The sequence below is a fragment of the Haliaeetus albicilla genome, chromosome 1 (assembly GCF_947461875.1).
Source record: "Haliaeetus albicilla chromosome 1, bHalAlb1.1, whole genome shotgun sequence".
NCBI lineage: Eukaryota > Metazoa > Chordata > Aves > Accipitriformes > Accipitridae > Haliaeetus > Haliaeetus albicilla.
Window position 1 is genome coordinate 8,558,793 of NC_091483.1, and position 19,941 is coordinate 8,578,733.

Sequence of the window (19,941 nt, forward strand, 5' to 3'; positions counted from 1 at the left end):
AGCCCTTTGTTATTTTTTCTCTCCCCTGTCCAGCTGAGATGGGGGCAGTGATAGAACAGCTTTGGTGGGCACCTGGCATCCAGCCAGGGTTAACCCGCCACACTTGCAAATACAGTACCTGCTAATGAGAAGCTCGCAGAATTTGTAGTGCCCTTTGTCTGCTGCAATGGTTAAAGCTGTATCTCTTGAAGAAGGTACTGGAGGAGCATTTACATCTGCACCTTTGTCCAGCAGAACTCTGCCCACTTCTGCATATCCACCAGAAGCTGCTTCCATTAATGGTGTGAGACCAGTCTAAGACAAGCGAGCAGGAAACATAAGCAATTAGTTGGGGATGGGAGGGTTTACTTGGGAGCCAGGATTTATTTCAACTTCCAGCAATATGTTTCTAGTTCTGATATACGGATTCCAATTGTTACCTGGCCAATTTCATAACAAATCAGCAACATTTTGAAGGTGAGCTCATTTTCAGGTGACTTGAGAAGAGCTTCCACCGGCAGCACAGTGGCCCTCTGCTGCTGTGCAGTGCTAAGCACGACTCAAAGCCCACTGCTGTTGGTTTCTCAAAACTAACCCAACCAACCTTGAACAGATGACCATCATCAGCATTAAGCCCCATAAAGTGCCCATTTTATTATACAGATGATGCAAATCACATTTACTACCTACAGAGCCTACATAGCAACATCCAGGAAGCACCTGGCTAGGTCAAGGGGACCCGTAACTTCAGCAAGAATACCTAGCAGCAATCAGTACAGTGCAGGTCCTTTTGAGCTCCTCTGTGGCAACCATTAAGTACAGTGGAAAAGGACAACGAAATGCCACATTTGTAGGAGGCCCCCCCCCAATATTCTAGTCATTTTTCTAGTGAACAGCCTTTCCTCCCGTTGAAAGAGTTGGGGTCAACTGACGGACTCTCAAGCACACATATCCCCTTCCAATTCTGCATCTCCACTGCGGATATAAGCAGCTGGCCAGACAAAACAGATTAGACCATGAGCATACTTAGGCCAAGATTCTAGCTATTTCTGAATACATTACAACCTTCTATTTTTATTAAGTTAATAGATTACTATTCTTAGGGTTGTAAGCACCTGAAGATATATTAAGGCTTCAGAAGAAACACTTATTTTTGATTAATTGTGTAACAACCAAAACACTAGCCCTTAAGTGCAGCCATTATTTTTCTTTACAAGGCATGGTTCAGTTCAGTTAACTGAACTACAGAAGTTAACTTGTACAAAAGACAATAAAATCAGATAACCACAGCAAAGTGATGTCTTACAAGCATCTCTTTCTGAAGACTTACTCACTGTCTGCTCCTTACCTTAGCTCTATGTTCCACATTAGCTTTTCTATCAAGCAGCAGGCTAACCACTTCAGTTCTGCCTTGGAAACAAGCCAGAGTCAGTGCTGTATTCCTGTTGGTCTCTATCTGGGCATTTATATCCGAGCCCATGTCCAGTAATAGCTTGACAGCAGCAGTGTGCCCATTCATGGCTGCCAACATTAAGGGAGAAATGCCCAATTTGCTACCAGTTCTGAAAGAGAAAAAAGAAAACCGAAAAAACTCTTTAAATCATAATCATGTTTCTGAAATGACTTTAACAAAACTAGTGAAGGCAGAGTACTTACCCAAGACTGAAAAATCAGCTACAGAGCAACTATTACTGAAACTACAAGAGGTTCTCCACAGTAGCATTGCTTAGGACAAATATTTCTACTTAAGAGATACTGTGCGTGTTACCTTTTAATTGCTGTAAATTTAAAGGCATCTCTTATGAGGAGCCTAACTTTGCTTGGACCTTTCATTTGACTTGTGCAGCGCACAGCTGAGCTATTTTCTACCTCCCAATGGATGCAAAAGCATTACTTACAGGCATACACACACACAGAAAAAGCTGTCATTTAACTACATAGGGAAAACAACAAAATCACACACACACACACACACTTTCTTCACATAACCCAGAACTAATTTCAATCCAGCAGGCCAACCAGAGGAAAAGGAAAGATTTCTGTCTTTGGCACAAGACGACTGATCATATGATACAGGAAAGAATTTTAAAAAATACATAGAGAGAGATAGAAGTTAAAAGAGCACTAGAAAAGCACAGTCAAAACCTTTTGTTTCTAACTTAAGAGGAAAGAAGCCTACTACAAACTAAACAATATTTTGGTTGTGATCACGTAAAAATAGTAAGATTTTGCTCCACATAGTTGTCAAGTTGTCAAGAAATTCTTCTGGAGAGGGTGATAACTACAGAAACCATGAGAGAAGGGGTGAAAAGGGAACTTGCCTGGAATTTATTTCTGCCCCAGCATTTAGCAGAATCTTGATAATGTTCACGTAGCCACCAGAAGCGGCGAGGCTTAAAGGTGTGTAATCAGAAACATTCCTGTGCTCTTTGTTTGCCCCTCGAGCTAGCAGCAACTCCACCACCTGCAGTGTTTTAAGAAATAACATCTGGTTTTCTCCCGAACTTGCAAATCTATCCAGGGCAAATGTTTCTGAAGCCTAAATGTACCGTTGACATTTTCCAACAGTAAGAAAGCAATTTTACTCAGTTGCTTCCGTATAATCTTCGCCTCCCTGAACAGATGAGGCTGCAACTATGTTCCCAAAGCCACTGTAAAACCTCCTTTAAAAATCAATCACGATCACGCATTAGCATGCTTAAACCACTCATACCAAATTGTGTAACATAGCGAGAAAAAAATTGAGATCTTCTTATGATTATTTCAGCTGTCTTTAAAGACTGTCAAAAACAGATTCATTTTGAATACGGTATACAAGGTAGTCTTGGGTTTTGCCCTCTCCCATTTTAATGCTCAGTTCACTACCAAGTTGAAAACTCATCCTCAAACCAAAGCTGCGGAGCAAACAAGAAAGCAGTTGCATGCTTTTGTCTTGTCTGTTTACACCACTACACTGAATGGTGTATAGCTTGTACAGAGAAATCTCATGCAAGAGCCATCAGAAAAATTAACATTTGCATCCCTTGCCAGTTTTCTCTGTACATTAACAAAAAACCACAAAGAGTTCTTACATTATTCCTTCCTTACAGATTCATTTACAACCCAAACAATTCACAGCTTCCCACATTCTACATGAAGCTTACATTCTGTAATGAAGTTTCTGCAGAAGACTTGACAAGCAACTAAACTGTCTGGCTACGTAAAATCAAAATGAACACTGAGGTGAAAACCCACTGTGTCATCTTCAGTGCAATGTTTAATTTTGCACTTTCAGCTTTTAAACATAAAACATGTTTAGAATAGACCCACACAACTGAAGCCAAGGGCTTTAAAAGCAGAGTATTTTTCCGTGAAATCACAGGACAAACATACTGCCAAATACAAAAACTGGGGCGGGAGGGCATCCCGACATCATCTCTACTGCCCAAAGCCCAGTGTTTTCCCATCTTCTTTACCAAAAAACATGAAAGAAAACATGATGCATTCCTCCAAGAAATACTGTTTGAGAAACACAGATCAATCAAATCCCTAAAAAAGTAAGCGTAAATTCACGTTTGCTGCATGAGGTTGCTGGCCACAAAGGCTGCTATGACAGACTGACTAAAAAGCAGGCCTTGCCCTTCCCCAGAGAGCATATGATTGTCATTGCAGCTAATCCTCCACAATGTCTGAAATCTTCCACATGGCAGTAAAAACAGGCCAGAATAGCTACAAGTTTTCAGTAAGATTTTGTCTAGCGAAGTAATCCCCTTTCAAATGCCCCACTATCACTGCTAAGACAATGTGCAGAAGCAGGAGAGGTATCTCCAACCTCATTAATTTCCAGATGGCCACAGAGGAAGGTGATCCTGCACCAGATTATACAGCTTCCACTGCGGCTTTTGCAATCCAAATAGTAGAAGCATTAACAGAATTATACACTTAAACTTTGTAACAACCATTAGAAAAAAAATCAAAATGCAGATTTCGTAATTAAATCACAGAATACAGTATTTCACATAACGTTCAAAAAAACATCGCCTACGTTTACTTTTGATCAATCATTTGAAAACTGTTTTTTCACGTTTTTAGTCAGAGACACTGGAGTCATCTGCAGTACTGTGATATCCTATGGCCTACACAGAATCCATTAGAAAACCCTCTTGACTCTTATATGGAACTGATCTGTGTCTAACTCCAGCTTTGCGACAAGAACATTCATTGCATTCACTTTCATATCTACATCTAATTATGCTGGTAAAAGCCCCATAATGAGCCACTAATGATTACAGTCATGAGGTCATCTGCACAGCACCGGTCCAGCTTATGAAAAGAAAAAAGCAATCTGTATGGGACACACTGCAATATATAACTTGGAAAACATAAAGCTCTCTGCATTCTTTTTAAAACACACCATCCTGAAACAGAACAGTCAGTTAAGTTACTCTAACTTTTCTGGGAAATTGCTTTAGTATACTGACACTATGTGATCTATACACTGCTTTTGAAGACTTAAGTTTTACTTCACCTCTTGTCTCCCTCCTGAACAAGCCAAAGACAAAGGAGTGTCCTTGGTTCTCTCAGACTGGGCTTCAATATCAGCTCCGTTATCCAGTAAAATTTCAACAACACCCACGTGGCCAGCTGTAGCAGCCAAAATAAGCGGAGTAAACCCTGAAACGAAAAAGGATGTTTGAAGAGTCCACATTCATAGCTTAAGTGACACAAGTTAAACCATCAGAAAAGCAAGCCTAAAAACTTCACATGAAGACAATGCTTATGGTGTATTTATTTAGTGTGATACGCTGGAAAACCAGAGAGAGTCTGTACTGCTGTAGGGAGATACCTACCTTTCTTGTCCCTGTGTTCAATATTAGCTCCTCTCTCTAGCAGTGTTTGTACTAGCTCTTCGTGGCCACCAGCACAAGCAAGTGTCAATGCTGTGTCATGATTACTCTCAGTCTAAAGGAAACAGACATCATATATACAACAAGATAAATATTTCCTTTTTCAAGTACAATCCCTCTTATATTGCACATTAGCCCAAGTACAACTATACCTGTGACAAAATAAAAAGCTTCTATAAGCTTAAGACATGTCTATTGATTGCCTCACAGTTATCTTTTGTGTTCTTCATAATAGGATTCTACTTCGCAAGTCAGCTCTGTTGGGAGATTTGTGAACAACTCCTGACAAGAAGTGAGATTCTTAAAGAACCGAGATCTCATCTGTGCTTTGCTAACTAGATCACCTTCTTTACCGCTGCTTGACTGTGACCTTTAGATGGTACCATGAAGGTAAGAATTCTGTCTTTAACTCTCAGTGTTGCCCGGGCTCCTGTAAATGACCCTCATCCTATTTGAAAGAGCAACTGAGAAACTCGGAGAACTACTGGCACTATTAGTTACAGCACAGGAACTGACTAAAGTGACATCTCTCCCTTCTTAAACAACAACCAACACCAAAACAACAAGAACACCCCAAACCCACACACATCTCTTAGCTGCTATGAGAACTTAGTTTTACTTTACTTTATTATGACCCAGGGTAGTTGGCAACTAATGGTAATGTTGATCTGCCTTGGTGTCTACCAGCTAACAACTAGGCCGGTCAGGTTGTGGCAACAGCTCCTGGACACGGTCACAGCAGAAACCAAGCCAAGTACCACGAGCAGCTGAAGTAGCCAAGCCCAGCTTTCCAGAGGTTTCTCCCCCTTTCTCCGCAACTATCTCATGCCTCTCCTCTTCTCCACACTGCCCATATCTTAGTCACGTTATGTATAGTCTAGGGCTATGCATATACGTATGTTAGTTAGTATATGTATGCTTTTTTTTTTTTTTCTGATGGCCAGCTAGCTGCAAGTCAACCTAAAGTAGCCCTATTTAAAAATCCTATCAATACAGAAATGCCCGTTCTTTAGTGGAAATGACAGCTTGCATCATTTCCTCTTGTTAAAAAAATTATTAGTTTCAATACTTTCATACTTCTGTCAAACTGGGAGATTGTTGACCAACAACTTCAAGTGCCACCAGAAACAACAGTGTGCAACATTTTAAGGCTTATTTTTGTGTTAGGATACCAGGCCAGAAGAATATTTGATTTCTGTCAGAAGACAACTTTGCCGTTTCTCATAATCACTCCCGACAACAAAGAAATAAGAAATCCAAGTGTTTAGTCATTCAAAGACCTTCTCTGTTGTTCAGCAAGAGCACAGAGGAAAGTGGGTTGCAACTCTCCGGGGAGTTGTACAGGCTTTCTAAAAGCAGCAAATCAAGCCTCTAGAACCCAATTCGTTATACAACAGAGCTGTTTACCATCATTGAATTATTCAGGATGCAGAAGCAAAAGAGCTGCACGCATCTGTGCTGCATGGACAATTGCAGGCTTACCTGTGCATCGATATCTATAGCAGGGTAGATTGGCAGCATGGCTGAAGGAGAAATGATAGGACTCGGAGTTGGCGTCTGAGGTTGGGAGACAGAAGTTGCAATGCTGTGGGTAGGAGTGTTTGACATTGCAGATGCTCTTCCGCTCACTGCTGTTGAACAGAATAATTACACTTAGTAAAAGCAAGACACTTTACTTCAAAAGTTAAATGTGACAATAAATGGACAGTGGGACAGAACTCCCACTGACACACAGAACTCCTTAAAAATTTCATTTTCCACAAATATGTATTTTACATATTTAACCCAATCTTTGAATTTTAACTTTTTGAATTTAACAACTATGAAAAAGGTTATCAGTATTCAATCAAAGAAACAGGAAAGTATCAGATTGGCATGTCTTCTAGAAGCCCACCACAAAAAAAAAATTTTTTTTTTTAAAAACCAAAAATCTTTCCTACAACAAGTCAGCCATTATTTGGACCAGGAGTTCCATACCTTGAGAAACACAACCGCAGCAAAAGTCCAATCAATGGGCATCTATGCAATTTTTCTTAAAACAGTTTGAAGATTCTCATATAAAAGTCTGTCCAACCTTTAACCCCAACCCCCCAGCCCCCATAAACATAACAAAAAAGCAACAGTGCTAGCATCAGGATGCTCACATGGCAGAATTTGTTGAAACCAGAGAAGTGGAAGCTTCTTAACAGCCATTTTGCAGAAACTTTGGTGAAGGTTGTTAGGATAAGCAAAAGGTAACACCATTTTATAGTTGATGACAGTGTATCGACATGACACAAAATAGCACCGACTGGCACGCTTCCCTGAAATTCATTTCATACATATAATGTTTACAAGCACAGAGCAAACTTGAATCTAGAACAGCCTGTGGGGGGAAACTCCCATTTTCCTACCTGCCCCCCGCCCCCTTCCTTAAAAGCACTCCATGTTTTTCTCCCTGACTTTTCTGCAGTATTTCTACAGGTCTTTATCAGGTCTGATCAGCAAAGGAGAAAATAAAATATTTTACACTTCTCCTGTCAAGTTGACAAAAACACCTTTAACTGCAAAATGAAAGAAATACAGTTTCCACATATTGTCAGTGTTCACCTAGTATGCACCACCAAGTAACCTTATGGAACATCAAAATAACGCCCCTTGATCCCCAACTTTTCAAGTCCTGTTCATTTTTCAAACAGGTTTAATAATCAGCCGTGTCTATAACTGCCAGACATTGATAATTAGCTCCTGTATTTAATTTGAAGTGCTAAGTTTTTCCAACAGATGCCACAAAAATTGTATCCTAACACGCCAATTTGCGTACTCCCTCCTCTGCAAGGCTCCTAAGTTTTTCATCCGTCACTCATTTAATTTCTGGACTTCCTATACCAAATCCCAGCAAAGAAGCTAATAAATGTCACTGAGAGAAACAAAGAGGCCGCAACTTATAACACAAGAAGTATGATTAACCTTGTATTTAAGAGTAAATCAAGATTCTAACTCCCTTGATCTTTATATTAGAATACCCTCTGAAAACTTCTCTCATCTTACGAGACAGATCACTCTAGGTATAGATTAAAAGAAACATACAGAAGCTAAGCCAAAATATTCTGACATAAGGTCAAAAACTATGGCCTAAGGGAGTTCTGTACAGAGGAGAACCAACCAAAGATCATAACAAAATATCATTCAGTGGAACATCTAATTTAAACTCGTCTCATGCCTTCTCCTGACTGTAAATTAGAAATATAACCTAAAAACACAACTTCAAATTGGTTTCATATAGAAGGATAAGAAGGTGTCAGTTTCAACTCCTGCTTCCCTCTTTACATGTACAGTCATAACAAGTAATTTTGAAAAACTAGCATATTTACCTTCTTTCTGTAAGTTCAAAGAAGAAGTTAAAGCAGCATAAAATAGTAACGGAATTATGAAACATCATGATTCTTGACTCTCACAGCTAGTCCAAAAGAACCCGATAAAGATGCTAAAACAGAGTGGAAACTAACCACGTACGCTTAACTTGCATTATATAAAAGCATAATCATCAAATAACCCACACATGAAAAGTTAACCCTGCTACAGTAGCACGTGTATTTTAAACAGTTGCCAAGAATTACTGCTGTAGTCCCAATATGGGAGCTGGGGAGCATCTACTATATTACAAGAGGCACTATTAAAGTTCTTAGACTTAAAAAGAGGAAAAAAAAATAAATCAAGGTAGTTAAGAAGGTCTCAACTCAGGTAAACTCTTTTTTTAATACCAGTGTGTTACAGTGAGGGGGAGGAAAAACAAAACAAAAAACCAAGAGAGACATGTTTAAAAGCCAACACCCCTCTTTCCACAAGGAAGAAAACCTTTATTGTACAACCCATATAAAAATGTTTTTATGCATGCTAGTAGAGCAGAATAGGCATGTTGACTTACAGTTCTCATATTAGATATATTTCAAGTGTGCTTCAGCAATAATTCACCAACAAATATAATTCATATCCCTACAGCACATTTCATTGAGACAAGATATTAATTTTTATGGGTAATGACTTAGATTATGTTTATTTCAACATCACCTGTGCAGACTTCAAATTTGTAATGAACATGCCAAGGGCAATGAACAGAACCTTTACCGTGTCCAAACAAAAATATTAAAAGTTTTCAATAAGCCAAAAGGTTTTGACAACAGTCTTGAGCAGTGAAAAAAGTAACCAACTAGCTTGATCATCAAATCTACATGCACTGATGGTCAAAGGTTTATCTTTCCCCTCCGCCCCTCCATCTACTCTAACGAAACAGTGGCAAAATTTAACTGTAAGTCTGTACTTCAACATTAAACCATCATTACTTTATGCCTGGGCTAACAGTCTTCAAAGCTAGCTCACTATTACACTATTTTAGCATATACATGCCTTGGTACGGGACCAACTACCAGTCTTAATCATGTTACGAAACAAGGTCAAGCTTCTTCGTCAGAATACATCACTCCAAGCACCAATTGACTACTCTGGTCAAAGTATTTTAGATTTGAACATTAGACAATCAGTTTTGCGCTTACTGATATTAGAAGCACAGCTGCTTTTCATATTGCTTTCTTTCTGGAGATCTCAACTGTCTCTTAGCTTAAAGTAAAAACAGGACATCCTCACAGCTGCTACCTTCTCCCCCATGCACAACAGCCTCATCATCCAGAGAAGCATTTGGCTTACAACCGCCGCCCTAGGATCAGGGGAGGAAAGCAAACAGCCAAGCTGACAAATTAAAAAAACTGAAAACTAACACAAGATAATTGACATTTGAGCCAACAGGATTTTTTCCTCACTGATCTACATGTCCTAAATCAAAACATATGTCTGGAAAAAAGCCTGACATTTTGAAAGAAACATGGGGTTGTTTGCGCTGTTCAAGTTTGCTGCTTCCTTGAATACGTCTTATTTTCACAAAGCGCAAGATGTTACAGAAACCAAGCACCTTTATAGTCCCATTTCATCTTTATGTCGACCATTTAAGCTTCTTACTGGTGTTGTCTGACTGTGGGCACAGCATTGTTCTTATGCATTTATTCCTCATCTCCTATAATATCAACAGTAGATGTATAAAAGAACTGTTTCACATCACATTGCCATAAGCCAAGATGAGGGACTGAAAAAAAAATACGTTACAAGAACTATGTTAAATACCTCAGCTTTTTCAACGTGTTTCAAGCCAACTCAACAGGCTTGTTCCACATCAGCTTCTTCTCCTCTGCCCCCAATTTCTCTGTAGTATCTTAATTTATTAAAAGCTATGTTCCTGTCACACATGCTTAAAATCAATACAGAACACTTCAGATGCATAACATGCCTCGAATTACAAGAGTCAAAGTTATGTTCTGAATTCAAACACAAATACAGTGATGCTTCTATGCACTAACAGCACCATGGATGAAGCCCGAAAACCACACCACATGTGTAGTCTTGATGATTACTAGTTACAGCATGAAAAGTAGACTGCGACAGGCTCAGTCCCACACAAAACCAGCTGCTAGCAATAAAGGGAAGTCTTTTCATATCTCAAGGACAAAGGTCTAAATGCATTTACCATCCATTTGCAAGAACGGCATAACCGCTGCCAGCAACCAACTGTAGTTACACCAGTGCATAAAAGCTTGCATCTTCAGTTTTCTGCAGCTCCTGCACGGGTCATGAGTGGGACAGAACCTCCTGATTTTTCTGTGCTGCTGCCGCTCTACAGTTATTTTTTCAGTAAGGAGTTAAGAACTTGAATGCATATTCTGTCTTAGGTATTAATTTAGACAGCTACAGTTAAAATGGACTCATCCCACAAGGTGGCTTCCAGGAATTCATCTTATCAAGTGCTTCAAGATTCCTGAAGCTCTTTGTGAGGCTCTGTTACTGGACATAATCCTTTGAATAGTACCTACTTTAAAAAAAGTTTGCTATTAAAAACCAGGGATATACTTTTGTCTTTATATATTTAACACACCATTTAACTACAGAATGTTTTCATTCAAGTGTTACATAACTAGCCCAAAAAAGTATTTCTATTCACTAGACTCACAGCAAGCAAAGAACCTGTCCAACATTTGAAGCTGAAGAGCGAACCTTTTGCTTGTCATCAATTCCAGCAGGACCAGAAAGGAGACCAAACTTGAAACTGAAAGATTATTTACTACTTTTTCAACATACCCTATTTCCTTCTTTAAAAAAAACCCAAACCCCTTAACTCGGTACATTCTGTCACTGTGTTTCCAGGCAAATTGCGTAGACCTCTGGTAACACCAACTAGCTCCTCTAATAGCAAGGAATCCTACTCTGAAGTCCCTGACTTGATCTAGCAACAACACTTGACCTCTACAGCAATACCCATGTCTTACGCTCGCCTCTGACAAATACCAGCATTTGCACACCTGGCCTCGTTGGACACAAGTACTTAAAATGGGAAACTTAAACTCATTGTTTCCAACTAATTAAGCACAGAGATGAACACTAGATAGTTTGCACAGTCAAGGTGAAGCTTGGGTTCTGTAACCTGTGCAGCAAGCCACAGCTCTGTGATGGAACTAAACAGAAATCCTCTCAGGAACAGAGATGTAAATCCATGTGAATATTCTAGAGGGTTCCTATTAAAGCAATACACAAAGCTACTAACAAAATATTTAGCTGCTGCTTAAATGTTTTGTATTACATTGAGCCCATTTCACCTCCACGCTAAATTCTGATGTGTGGACTCAAGCTGGCACTTAAATTGTATACTCAGGTCTGTGCCTGCTCTCGCTTAAAAAAAAAAAACAAACCCACCTAAAATCAGCCACTTCACAGAAAAGCAAAGATGGAATTACATCCGTACAGCTTTTAACAGACATGCCACCAATGCCTTCCAGAGCGCAATTTTTTTTTTGCTGGGGGATGAGAGCAGCCCTGCAGAGAAGGACTTGGGGTACCAGTGGATGAAAAGCTGCACATGAGCCGGGAACGTACACTCGCAGCCCAGAAAACCAACGCTATCCTGGGCTGCATCCAAAGCAGTGTGGCCAGCAGGTCAAGGGAAGGGATTCTGCCCCTCTACCGCATTCAGCTCTGGAGTCCTCAGCACAAGAAAGACGTGGACCTGTTGGAGCGTGTCCAGAGGAGGGCCGCAAACATCGTCAGAGGAATGGAACACCTCTCCTGTAAGGAAAGGCTGACAGAGTTGGGGTTGTTCAGCCTGGAGAAGAGAAGGCTCCGGGGAGACCTTACTGTGGCCTTTCAGTACTTAACAGGGGCCTGTAAGAAAGGTAGGGACAAACTTTTTAGCAGGGCCTGTTGCAATAGGACAAGGGGTAATGGTTTTAAACTAGAAGAGAGCAGATTTAGACTAGATAGAAGGAAGACTTTTTTTTTTTTTTTTTTTAACATTGAGGGTGGTGAAACATTGGCATGCCCTGTCCCTGCAAACCTTCAAGGTCAGGTCGGACGGGGCTCTGAGCGACCTGATCTAGTTGAAGATGTCCCTGCTCACTGCAGGGGGGTTGGACTAGATGACCTTTAATGGTCCCTTCCACCCCAAACTATTCTCCGATCCTATGAATTTAGACCTCACTCCCAACTGCATGTGCGCATACACATAACTAAGATCTGGGACTAAGCAGGTACAAAAACATTCATTCAAAATTCACATTGCAAATACCCTACCTTTCCAAAAAGTCATGCATGAGCATTTGGGTACATGGCAGATGACCTAAAATCGTGGATTCTCAATATGTTATATGCGGTTAAACACTTAACAGATGTCCTAACTCAAAGTTTAAATTATATCTGAACACAGCTGAAGTGCATTGCAGAGATGCTTCACAAGTAACCAAGAACTGTAATTATCCCATCTCTTCAAGTGAGTAGCTGGTATTGTTATGTACCCCAGCAGCTCCACGTGACAGAAATCTTCACTATCAATGCATGATGGATGTAGGGTTTTTTATTTACTTTTTCATGCATCCAGTTTGGTTTTATCCACTGACAGCTTCCAATCTTTATGTCTAGACTTCAATTCTAACATTAGATTTTCAGAAAAAAATCTCTGTAGCTCCCGTAAGTTTCAGTAATCTTTAATGAGGCTTTGCCTGAACATCAGGTTACTCATTAGATGCCTAATATGTAAAGCGTTGTTCCAAGTATTTTAAACAATCACCGCTTGGTATTTTTAACCATTATCATATCTTCTATTCACTCTGCACCACTATTGTCCTCCAATAACTCTTGCAGTATACGCAGGACCAGCTCCACACCTCTGGGCTAAAACATTCTCAGAGGCCTGCCTTTCCTCCAGCACACACCCCTCATGCTAACGTGCTTTATAAAGCAGACTTGTCAAAACAGACAGCACTTTTAAAAATGAAAGTTCATCAGCCTAACCAAAAGCACCTCAGCAAATCGACATGATTTTTTAAATACTTTGTCCTAAGAGTTAATCTGTATTCAACTAAGTAATCAAAATGAGCATTTCAGCGACCACTTTAACACGGAAAGGGGATTAAGTGCAACTGAAGGGGGTGTAAAGGAAACAAACACTACCAACTCAGATTTCCTGCGGTATTTAAAACTTGTTTCATTCTTTTATTTTACTACTTAGGGCCTTAAAGGACTGATGTCACTGGGTAAAGAATTCTCCAAAGCGATTAAGAAGAATTTGGTAAGGCTAAATTTGGTTTTTGCTGGCAAAGCAGCCATTTTTATGAGTAGACATTTTAAAAAGTCACAGGATCATTTTTTTTTTTCCCCAAACAGAAGTAAAACCTTCCAATAAGTAGACTATTCAAGGCCAACTAGAGCAGCTCTCCTTCCAAAGACAAGCCTACATGTTCCTTACACTTTATAGGCTCGATGTGGTGCTATAGCTGCTCAAATCCTATTCTGAGCGCTCCAAGTCAGTTCTCAGTTAGCTAGTCCCAAGTACTAACCAGTATTGTCAAGATGTTGCTCCTGAGCTACGAAGAGGCCGAAATAGAACTGTTAGACCCTAGTATATCACCGCCCAACCTATCAAGAGTTAAAAAAAGCCACTTCTGACATACCAACCTGACAAACAGGCACCAGTTAGCTCAACAAAAGGAAAGGTAACCCTGCAAATTGAAAAGTTAAAACTAGTTTTCTGAACTCCTAAACACAGGGATCAGTAGGCTAGGGTACTGGCTGTAGAGCTAGCGGGAATACACAAACACACACACACACACATATAAAGAAGTGGACATAGCCTCAACTGGTCAAGCAAATATTATACCTGCTCATAACAATATAAACCCACCTGCCATGATGTCATCCAGCGTGTCATTGAGCGTCTGAGCAGGGCTGGCTACCATTAACCCTTGCTGTGTTTCTGTCAGTATTCCTTGCCCCAGCCCTGCTAGTTGTGCTTGGCCCAATACTGGCTGTCCAACTATAACACCTTGCAGTTCTGTAAGATTTGCGATGGACCCTGGAGGTAAGGAACCTGCTGCCAGAGGCAAAGCTTGTGGCATCGCCAGAGGCTGAATTGGTGCAAAACCCGTCTGCGCAGCAGCTTGCTGAGGATCATCTTTAAGTAAGATGGGGTCCACTTGCTGTAATCGTGCATAGTCTCCCTCTGAGAGTTGTTCTCCTACCCCAACAGGAGTCAGTAGTCCCAGATGCTGGCAAGACTGTTGCTGCTGCTGTTGCTGGAGCTGAATTCTTTGCGCTTTTACCTCTAGATACTGCTTTTTTAGCTGCTGCTGAGTTTTCAGCTGTAACTCTCGCTCCACTTTCTGCAGTTCCTCCAAAATCTTTTGTTTCTTCTGAATTTGTTCCTCCCTCGTTTTGTTCAGCTCCTCAATCTTCTCTTTGGTGAGCTGGTCAGCGTGTGCCAATTCCAGGGACTGCAGCTGAGCGTTCTTCTCTATGGCTTCTTTTATCCTCTGCTCCAGCTCTGTCAACTTGCCCTGAGCCTCTTCTACAATGCTCTCTGGAGACTGATTGGTGATGTAACCCTGTACATCCTGGTTGTTTGCTGGCAAATGACTGCTGGACTTTTGTTTAGAAGCAGCTGTGTGAAAAAGAAACCCCCTCAGAACCAATGGAAGTGCATATGAATGGCATCCTCATTATAGAGCTACTGTTGGGATGCTAAATGGCCGGTTATGCACCAAGACACAGCACCCACAGAAGGTCAGCGTGTACTGTAAAGCCCTCAAAGAAAACCGTATCTTTCGCTATCAATTTTAATACAGCAGTCAGATTGCAATTTAACAGTACAGATTACTGCGCATACATTCCAAATAACCCTGTGCTACATTGACATATCTACTCCAACAATTGTTATACTTTTGCCAAATGAAGCGATTGTCTCAAGAGCCGCTGCTATCAAGTGGTGCTACAAGATAAATGGAAACAAAAAGAAAGGATATGCTGTCTCTTTACGTGATGTTTTGCGTCTGGTATCGTGTTAAGACATAAAAGTATGGTTACAGCCTTGAAAGCACAGCAAAAGTGATGCAAAAACATCTCGAGGGACAGGCGACTTGTTCTAGGCCACCAGTTTTGTGAATAACTCAGTACATTTTAGGAAGCACTACGCTTTCTAGAACTACTGAATCCTTTCACTACAGGTATCCAGCTTTTCTCAGTTGACAAACAGCGCTAGAGCCCAGGATAGTCATTTATATTTAACATGATCTAACAGGCTATGTTTAGCCACTACATTTAATCCATAGCAGACATGATTTTGCCTGTGTCAAAACTCAGCTCTCTGCCTAGGCAAGGCAAATATTTCAGCCTTCCTGTAAGAATGCGTGATGGACTAATCCAATTCATCTTTTATGAAGAAGTCCACAGTAACACAGCTGACATGGTCTGCCATACCAGTTGGAGAAGGAACAATCAATTAATTTTGAAGGGCGAAAGGCAAATCAAAACTCAGGATTTGAGGCAGTGGAGGAGCCCATTTCTTCCAGTCATCCTCGCTGTATTTCCAGAACAATACAAGTGTACACACAGTATTAATTTTATGACATGCACGCCTGTATTTGCACTAGTGCTGATCCTTGATAAAAATTGTTTTGGAAGAGAATTCTTAAGTACAGAAAGAGTTAAGTGTCAAAATGGCAATATCAAAATAGATGCAAATTTAGTCCTAGGAGGACCTGAGCCACATCAGACTAAGTATTTTATAGCACAAGAAATTCCGCCTTCAATCAAATTAGTCAAACCCACTCCAAGATTACTATCCTAAGTAAACTACGTAAACACAAACTATCGAATCAACTACAATATGGAGATTAACATTGTTTTTACAACTTCCATTATCAAATTTATATAGGCTTCTGGGTGACATTCTGCATTAGTTCAGTATGTCAGACTAATACATATTTTAACATATTTACTTAGGCAGATTTCTTGACGCTTTATGATTACAGGGTTAGATGACTGACACTTTGTATTTGGCAGATAAGCAAATCCTTTAAAAAAAAAATAAATAAATAAAATTGCAGTTTCCTTGACTGAATCCATAAACACTCTTCATAGGAACTACTCTGCTAGAAGTGCAACCCTCTATCTTCTACCTAGAAAGGATATTTAGAAAATAAGCTCCAGAACTAAGACTGACCTTTGTTTCTGATGGGAAGGGTTGTGGCGACATTAGCAGGGGGTTTGTCAGGCTCCTGGGGTGGGACGACCATGGGCAGCGCCTGCACTGGTACACGAGGAGCCTAAAATGTTGGATACTAACAGATTACTTTTCTCATACTCTAATCTAGTTATAATTCAATAGAAGGTAAACAAAACCTGTTAGAAAAGCAGACTTTATTGGTGACTAGTAACATTTAATACGTTTTTTAATATGCTGAGTTCAACAGTTGTTAATTTGAGATCATCTGACATCTGTATACTTTGCATTTTTAACCTAAGAAATTACTTGCCAAACAATACTCCTCTCAGCATGGTACAGCGATACGCTATGGTAAAGCAAATACAAGCCACAATGGGCTACAAATGTAATTCTGAAGAGCCTCATTAAAGCAGACCTTTTCACCTGCTGGGTTTTTTTTTCCCCTCATCATTATTTCTTATAATATTTATAGAGCAATAAGAAGAACGATGAAAGCACTACGCGATCACGTTCAAAGTTTTCACCACGCTCACGACAGCTCGAGTAATTTTCAGTGTGTTCACCTACAGTTCAGTAGTTCATGAAATGACGTGACTGACTCTTCTCTCATCTTTAAACTCTTGAGAAAGCTGCAAGAAGAAATGCAAAAAAAGCCCCACGAATCCACAGATAACCAGCCCTTAAATCTTACCCTATTTAAATCATGGGATGGTGGGGTCAGCTGAGTAGCATCAGGTGGAGGAGCAGAAAGCAAGTTGTTTGGGTAATCTAGAAGGTAACAAACCACACTGGTATGACCACCTTTTGCTGCCTCTATTAACATAGTTGATCCATCCTAAAAACGAAAAGATCACAGTGTTAGAAAACAGCATCATCAAAACATGACAACACAAGCGTTTTGGGAGACACGACACACTGCTTTAATGAATATTCATTCAATCCGCATTAAGTCCACATCTAAACTTAAGGACTCTAAGGAAAAGAAGAGGGGAGAGAAAGGAAGAGAGGGGAGAGAAAGGAAGAGAGGGGAGAGAAAGGAAGAGAGGGGAGAGAAAGGAAGAGAGGGGAGAGAAAGGAAGAGAGGGGAGAGAAAGGAAGAGAGGGGAGAGAAAGGAAGAGAGGGGAGAGAAAGGAAGAGAGGGGAGAGAAAGGAAGAGAGGGGAGAGAAAGGAAGAGAGGGGAGAGAAAGGAAGAGAGGGGAGAGAAAGGAAGAGAGGGGAGAGAAAGGAAGAGAGGGGAGAGAAAGGAAGAGAGGGGAGAGAAAGGAAGAGAGGGGAGAGAAAGGAAGAGAGGGGAGAGAAAGGAAGAGAGGGGAGAGAAAGGAAGAGAGGGGAGAGAAAGGAAGAGAGGGGAGAGAAAGGAAGAGAGGGGAGAGAAAGGAAGAGAGGGGAGAGAAAGGAAGAGAGGGGAGAGAAAGGAAGAGAGGGGAGAGAAAGGAAGAGAGGGGAGAGAAAGGAAGAGAGGGGAGAGAAAGGAAGAGAGGGGAGAGAAAGGAAGAGAGGGGAGAGAAAGGAAGAGAGGGGAGAGAAAGGAAGAGAGGGGAGAGAAAGGAAGAGAGGGGAGAGAAAGGAAGAGAGGGGAGAGAAAGAGGAAAGGAAAGGAAAAGAAAAGAAAAGAAAATGTATTTTAAAATTTTCCTTCCACAATCATGACCTTACAACTGGAGCACAACCTTTACATTCACAGTAATCAATAGACCTGCACTACTCCTAATTCCAACTTCTATAGATACACTCATGAGCATAATGCCTGCTTGTGGGAATACCAGTTCTTCCATCTTCCTTCTACTGAAATCATGACATGTTGGGTCAGTTGCAGAGAATACAAAAGGAGCAAATTCACTCGACTCTTGTTAGTTTTAAGAGTAATGAAAGACCACCCCAGAGGAAAGTAAAGTAGTTGAGCGACAAACCTTCAATCTGTGCGTAGGATCAGCACCATGAGCTAGCAGTAACTCCACAACTGCCAAATGACCTCCAGCACAGGCCAGCGACAATACGGTATGATCGTTGTTAGCTGTGGTCCTATTCACATTTGCTCCTTCAAAAACAGAGAGGGTAAGATTATTTAAAAACCCTTCAACCTGTTCTCCTCTACCAAAAGTGACATGAAGTTAACTTTTTTCTTAAATATCAAAACATTTCTCCATGGCTGCAGACTTACGACTGACAAATTAAATTGAACATCCAATTATTACTATCATCAGAAGACCATTTAATATGTCATAAAAAGAAAATCAACCCTACCTGGACTAGCACTCCAAACTCACTAATCAAATGGCTCCGTTATAAGTGTGGAACATCGCATAGCAGGTGAACCTATTGCTTTTAAATTTGCCAGCAATTGTGCCAGGGCTATGCCTTTTTTAAAAAAGAAAAAAAAACAACCCCAACCCCCAAAAAAACCCCGCTAAGATCCAGCGCACGGATCCATGCATCTCAGCACCAGCAAGCAGATGATTAATCACAGCTCTGCTTCTTTCCTCTACAACCTACACAGGGAAAATTACATCACACAGGAAGCTTTAGGCCAATCCTGCTCCATACATGAAAGGCCCAAGAAAAATCCGTCAATATAGGCTCAAGAGAGCAAAAACAGCAATTCTGAGCTCTGTATCAATTCTATGCATTCAACAGTGATGTAAGGCTGGAGCTAATAGTTCTGACAACATCAAGCAAGTTACAGTCAAAACTTTGAAACAAACAGGCACTTGGAAGTTAAACTTCTGAAGAGACAGTGCTCAAAAGCTGCACCAGGAGCATGGAGACACCCAGTAACCACTACTACTGTTGCTGCTTTTACTAGGAATTAGAGACTGGAATATTATTAATTTTAGAACTAGCTGCAGCTCCCACTAATCTCACCAGAAACCAGAGGTGATCATTACATGCCTACTTTGAAAATCCATGACCTACTTGAGTTGAAGTATTTGAAACAAATGCAAGGAAGTTACACTAGTACTGACATGCTCTTAACTTTGAGTATTTCTAACAGCAGGAAAACCAAAACCTTTTCACACTCTTACCTTTGCTAATCAAGAACTGAACAGTGCAAACATGACCTGCCCTTGCAGCTTTCATGAGAGGAGTTCTTCCACCTTCTGATTCATGCTCCTACAGCAGATAAAGAAAGGCTTAAAATTCAAAACTCAAAAGCAGCACACGTGAAAGGATGCAATTCAGCCTTTTGGGTTTTTCGAATGGAAAGACACCAGACACGGAAGATCCCTTTTTACCATTTCACAAACTATAGACATAAAAATTTACCTAACATGTGAACTGAGTGTATCTTGCAGACAGATGAAATTACCTGCCTACCTTTGTACAGGTCTGAGACTCCTGGACAAGAAACACTCAAGCACATGGCGGGGATTTCAGTTAAACGAAATGTGTTCTGTCATGCTTAACTTCACTTTTTGGTAACTTACTGGTGTACGAGCCTACTGACATGTAAAAATCTATTTACCTCTGCCATCTTAATTCCATTACGGTACACTAAATAGTC

General features: G+C 40.5%; 1 protein-coding gene across 2 annotated transcripts in view; it reads right to left on the bottom strand.

Moving 5' to 3' along the window:
• The window catches only part of ANKRD17 (ankyrin repeat domain 17), a 95,594-nt gene that overhangs the window by 16,300 nt on the left and 59,353 nt on the right, over positions 1-19,941 (bottom strand). Inside the window, exons 11-21 of one of the 2 annotated variants that reach the window (XM_069778576.1) lie at positions 19,463-19,550; positions 18,350-18,477; positions 17,129-17,272; positions 16,435-16,537; positions 14,119-14,874; positions 6,348-6,496; positions 4,809-4,920; positions 4,487-4,632; positions 2,301-2,443; positions 1,328-1,541; positions 118-294 (exon numbers count right to left, since the gene is read on the bottom strand). In XM_069778576.1, the coding sequence (XP_069634677.1) occupies positions 118-294; positions 1,328-1,541; positions 2,301-2,443; positions 4,487-4,632; positions 4,809-4,920; positions 6,348-6,496; positions 14,119-14,874; positions 16,435-16,537; positions 17,129-17,272; positions 18,350-18,477; positions 19,463-19,550 (2,160 nt within the window). The remainder of the gene's footprint in view (positions 1-117; positions 295-1,327; positions 1,542-2,300; positions 2,444-4,486; positions 4,633-4,808; positions 4,921-6,347; positions 6,497-14,118; positions 14,875-16,434; positions 16,538-17,128; positions 17,273-18,349; positions 18,478-19,462; positions 19,551-19,941) is intronic. The other variant, XM_069778578.1, reaches the window with a different exon arrangement.